We start from the raw sequence: 5,870 nt of genomic DNA, 5'->3' as shown, positions 1-5,870 counted from the left end.
GTCACTTAAGAACAACGGGTGCTCGCGGGCCTTTTTTCCACTTTTATTTATAAATTTTTTATTTTATGAAAGAGATATTTTGGTTATTTTTGCTTCCTCCGTTGTGATTTAACAAAGAATATTAAATGAGGGAGTAAATGAAAAACAAATTGATAGATTAGAATCCCACGTTATCAATTTTTAAAAGTGTAGGAAAAAAAAAATGAAAATCGATAACTCTGAGTTAAGCGAAGGTGCATGTAACATGGTCAAAACGTGGAGGTTTGGGCATGAAATATGTCACACATCAAAGCATTAATGACATAAAATAACCCTGGCCTGAGTGCATGGAGATGGTGGGAAAGGGGAAGGAGAAGGAGAAGAAGAAAAAGCATATATCCGATCGATTCCCTCCCATTCTTCTTCTAGCCACCACATGTTTTGTGTAAGATCTCCATCAAACCAATTATATATATATATTTGTAACATCAATTTAAAAGGGACCCAAACAATTCCTAAGAGTGAATCCAAACCCGAAGCTCCTGTTCATTGAGAGAGAGAGAGTGATGATGAATCAGTTTGTAGCACCTAACTGGAATCTAAGCCGCCAAAGACAAGAACAAGTCGATGGAGAAGAAGGAAACAGATCTTCTGATCACGTGCACATGTACGTACACTCTATCTTCTTTCTTTCATCAACTCTTTTTTTTTTCCTTGTGTTTATCTACTTTCTTTCTGGTTATGGGGTACAAAACTTCAATTCGGAGAGAACCCTTGTTTTTTTTTCTACCCTTATTAATTTATGGTTGATTTCACTCTATTAATGAGTACTTTCTTGTTTCAATTTCCCTTTTTTTTAAAAAAATAATAAAATAAAATAAGTGCAGCATCCATGCAAGATCCACATTCCTCCATCCCGAAACCATTAAAATGCTTCCCCCAAGTTTTCTTCATTTTCGTCTGATCATTTCCATATAAGATAGCTTCTCCAACTACTCTTTTCCAATACAAAACGACCAAATTAATTAAACTATAGTTTGTCTACGTTTTTGGCCCATGTTTTCTTTTGGCAGCTTCTCAAATTTTCTTTGTCATGTTTTTGTTTAATTTTCCGTCTTCTTAATTGTGTTCTTCTCTCATTACCTTCGTTGTCCATAGATGAAAAAAGGTTTTATTTCTTTCTCCCTTTATATCTCCCTTTTCATTCTTCTTCTTTCATTTTATATCTGTTAATTATTGAATCTTATTTACACCCCTGTTTCTCTTTTCTCATTTTTTCGTTGAATGTGGAAGTTTCTCATTCACCCAAAAAGAAGAAGATGAATTTCTTTATAGTTTTGTGCTGTTCTATTATATTTCCATTATCTGGTATGAGCTAATCTTCAAATGACACAACCTATAGTTTTCTCTTCTCTTCTTGAAATGTAGTACTATGATTTTATAATTTTCCTAAGAAATTAAACCATCATCAGCTAACTTCTTAACTAGCTACTCTTCTTTTCAGTCAGTTTATTAATTATTACACGATTTTCTTTTTGGTTAAGAAACCTAGTATTTAATGCTTTCGGAATTTGCAGCCACAGAAAATTAATGTACAATTTTGAGCCTCACATGCATCCAGAATTTGTCTCTTGTCTGTACTATCTATCCCAGCTGCAATATGCATGTTTTGCGGATCCTTATTCATGGCATTTATCTGTCTGAACTGTCAATAGTTTTAGTAGGTAAACGTAAGAGATTTTATATGGAATCCATATGCCTGAATAGGTGTTCGCACATCCTAAAATTTATTTAAACAGGTAAATTTTATATAGAATTTCTTATATTATCTGTCCAAATTACGAATCGTTATCCATGTTTTGTACCTAGTGTAGTGTGTATATATAACCACTTTATTGTGTTTAGGGTCTATTTGGGTTCGCAATTTTAAAAAATGCGATTTGAAAAAGTACTGATTTTTAAAAACGCAGTTAAGCGTTTGGCAAAATCACAGTTTGCCCTTTAAAATTATGCGTTTTCAAATCGCAATTCTCAAATGATTCATTTTCTGCGATTTAATTTAAAGTCGTACTTTTTATCTATAACATCGCAATCCCAAACTCACCCCAGATTTTCTTAAAGTGTATTTATAATTTTGAACTAATGAAAGCATAGTTTTTTTTTTTCGATGAATTATTTTCATTGATTATCATTACTAAAACAAAATTTATGCTAGGATTGCTGTAATTGAGTGGGTGTATTTGAAATTCAGGTCAAATTATGGCAATATTGCAGAGCTAACATGGGAAAAGGGGCAGCTAGCCATGCATGGGATCGGCGGGGTGCTCTCCACCACCGCCACGCCCACAAAGCCCACATGGGGTAAGGCCGGCGAAACACTAGAATCAATAGTCCACCAAGCCACGACGTGCCACAACCAAACGCCTAATATAATCCAACACGACCATACACCAGTACCCAATATAGCCGCTTCCTCCGGCAGGCAATGGCCTGATCGCCAGAGCTCCGGCCAAGTCCAAGGCGCGCCGGCGTTGGTGAGGAAACGTACACGGGCAGATTCAGAACAATGTGCATATGAAAACAATGGGGATGTTAGCGCATGTGGCAGTGGTACCGCGAGTGGCTCATTTTGTAGGGACAACGACACAACAATGGTGACATGGGCTTCCCTTGAATCTACTCGGAGCTTGAAGACCAAAACCACTGATGAAGATTCGTCTTGTCTTCGCAGTGGATCGGTACAAATTCCTTAACCACGTACTTTTGTGGTCATTTTGTGTGAATTTTGGTCACAAGTTAGGGAGCATAACTATAATATATAATATCCAAATAATCTTATTTAGAAGACTTCTATACGATTGTTACATAACTAGGATGACGTGACCGACTAATTTTTATTGTCACATTATTTAAGTTGTATACGAGTCTTCTAAATATTATTCCTTTATTGTATAAGATTTATGGCTATAAGATTTAAAATAACTAAAATATAATAATGAATTTGTTCTTATACTAATTCCTACTTAAAAATATTAACGGGTGTGTTTGATAATAATTTTTTGGAAGTATTTTTTGGTTTTGGTTTGAAAAAGTGTAATGGTACGGTTTTTGAGTTGTTTGTTAATAATTTTGAGAAAAGTGTGTGTTTTTTTTAATAGAAAATTATCTTTAAAAATTATAATCTCACCCATCTGTTAGAACTTTCTGTTAAAACTTAACGGAGACGTGAAATATTCCCAAAAACCCTCATTTTTTTTTAAAAAAATTAATTGTAATTTATAGATAATTTTGTACTTTTATAAAGTTTACAGGGGCATAAGGGTCACTTTACTTTTTGACTGTCTGTTTTAACCCCAAAACTTATCGGGAGGGATGAGATTGCAAAAAAATTGAAAGTTCGATATACTAAATTGAAAATTTTTAAACTTTGAAAGGGAGATTACAAAAGTGATAGAAGTTGAGGGATTAAATTATTAAGTCATGAAATACATGGGAAGTTTTGCTTTACTTTTAATAGGAAAACCGAGATGATCAAGGGCATCAGAGCAATAATGAAACAGGGAGCTCCCAATCAACAAGACGAATTCGAGCTGCTTCTATCCATAACCAGTCTGAAAGGGTAATTATTTAATCAAGCTCTCAATGAGATATTATTGAGCTGAAATTATAGCTAATTATGAGATATATATTATTGGTGTAGAAAAGGAGGGATAGGATTAATCAGAAGATGAAAGCCCTGCAGAAGTTGGTGCCAAATGCAAGTAAGGTCAGGAAACTATTATTCTCTAATTAAGCTACATTTGTGTGAATTTATACTTTCTCTACCTGTACTTTTTAAGGGTTGTTTTCTTGGATCACGATCTTCTACAATTTCTTTAAAATTTTAAATTTTCAAATTATATGAATTTAGGTCGTTTTATGTATCGAATGATATAAAAAATGCTACATATTAAAAATGTGGCATGATACTAATGAGAATTGAGTATATTTTTATCAGGTTCTTGCATTTTATGTCGTACAAAAGCTTTAAGTAAAAAAACTGTCTTTTGGTTTAGTAAAGAAGAAGAGTATTTCCAAAAGTGGTTTTTTTTTTTTTTTTTTGCCTCAATAACATGTCATATCTTTAATATGTAGCATTTTTACGTCATTCAATGTAAAAAATAGCTTGAATTCACGTAATTTTAGAATTTAAAATTTCTTTGAAATTGTAGAGGATCCTAATCCAGTTTTCTTTCTTAAAACCTCTTAAAAAGAAAAACTTCACTTAACCCTTCTAAGTTTCTATCACTTTTGCAATTACCTTTCAAGGTTCGAAAACTCTCAAGTTAGAGTATTTAACTTTGACAAAATGTCAATTTCACCCATCTGTTAGGATTTTCTGTTAAATCCTAAAAGGGGCGGATGAAATTCCTAAAATACACTTTTTTTTAATAAAAAAATAAAAAATAAAATTGTAATTTAAGGGTTATTTTGTAATTTTATCAATTTTATAGATGTATGAGGGTCATTTTACCTTTTAAACGTCTGATTTAACCCTAAAACCCTAACGGGATGGGTGAGATTACAAAAAAGTAAAAGTACGATACATTAAATTGAGAGTTTTTAAATTTTAAAGAGTAATTGCAAAAATGATGAAAGTTCACGGCACCAAATAAAGCATTCCTTTTTAAATATTAAAAGGCCAATCAAGCATGTAGATATAGCAAATTGCATGTTAGTGATCAAAACTTGAATTTTTTTTTTTAATTTGGTTATCAAAATTGCAGACTGACAAAGCTTCAATGCTTGATGAGGTAATTGAATACTTGAAACAACTTCAAGCACAAATTCAAATGATGAGTTCTGCGATAAACATGCCCCAGATGATGATGCCTTTAGGCATGCAGCAACACCTTCAAATGTCGACCCTCCTAGCGCGAATGGGCATGGGGGTCGGCCTAGGCATGGGCGTGGGGATGCTTGACATAGCTAACATGGCACGCACCATGCCTCAAACTCTTTCACCGCTCATCCATCCACCTTCAGTTGCTGCCCCACCTCATACATTTGTTTTGCCGCCATTTGCGGTGCCCCCGCTCATCCCAAAGACGCACGCTCCAGCTCCGGCAAAGCCTGACCCTAGCAACAATGCTTCACTTCCTTTGCCGGATCCATATTCCGCTTTTTTAGCACAAGTATGTAGTCTTTAATTGTATGATAATCGTACGAATAACAATCTATTAATGAATCTCATCATATTTTCTTCAAGAATTGTTAGACATTTTAGCAATGTCATCATTAAGATTAATTCTAATTTTCTGGTGTTATATATGACTAGCTAGCTATATGCTTGTATTAATTGATGAATATAATTTTTGCTGCAGTCGATGAATATGGACATGTACAACAAGATGACAGCCCTGTACAGGCAACAAGTCGATAATCAGACCACACAGGCAATGAGCAGCTCATCACAGCCACACCATGTTCGAAGTGACTTAGGATAGACAAGAAGCATCAATAATGTAAATCAATGAAACATAAAGAAGGGGTTAAAAAATGACAGTAGAGGGGTTTGGATTTGACGTTGAACGTCTTGTTTGTCATTTGGAAATTAATATTATTATTTTCAGCCTTGTAATTTTAAATGGAATTTTCTAGACAAGATTTTGTTTCTTTTGTCGGGGTGAATGATATTTTATGAATAAATGGAATAAGTTCAATTCTTATGAGTTTAAATTTTTAGAATAATTAGTAATTTAATATAGTATTTCAATAAAAATTTTGAGTTCAAATCTTACCTCTAACATTCACCTCTCATTTAAATTATCACTTTTAGATATTACATATGCAGCAACCTAGTTATTGCAGTTAATTATTAGCCAGCATTCGCATATTAGGTATTGGGCATT

The 5,870-nt window shown here is 33.6% G+C and overlaps 1 protein-coding gene across 1 annotated transcript; it reads left to right on the top strand.

Moving 5' to 3' along the window:
- Positions 1–334: 334 nt before the first annotated feature.
- On the top strand, positions 335–5,666 carry LOC133875773 (transcription factor PIF7-like). Its single transcript, XM_062314006.1, has 6 exons — positions 335–646; positions 2,231–2,717; positions 3,497–3,598; positions 3,680–3,745; positions 4,746–5,153; positions 5,343–5,666. Exons 1-6 carry the CDS (start codon positions 546–548, stop codon positions 5,463–5,465), a joined length of 1,287 nt encoding a protein of 428 aa, XP_062169990.1. The 5' UTR covers positions 335–545; the 3' UTR covers positions 5,466–5,666.
- The last annotated feature ends 204 nt before the right edge of the window (positions 5,667–5,870 follow it).

The sequence above is a fragment of the Alnus glutinosa genome, chromosome 8, assembly GCF_958979055.1.
Source record: "Alnus glutinosa chromosome 8, dhAlnGlut1.1, whole genome shotgun sequence".
Classification (NCBI taxonomy): Eukaryota; Viridiplantae; Streptophyta; class Magnoliopsida; order Fagales; family Betulaceae; genus Alnus; species Alnus glutinosa.
This window is presented reverse-complemented; position numbering and strand designations above follow the sequence as displayed.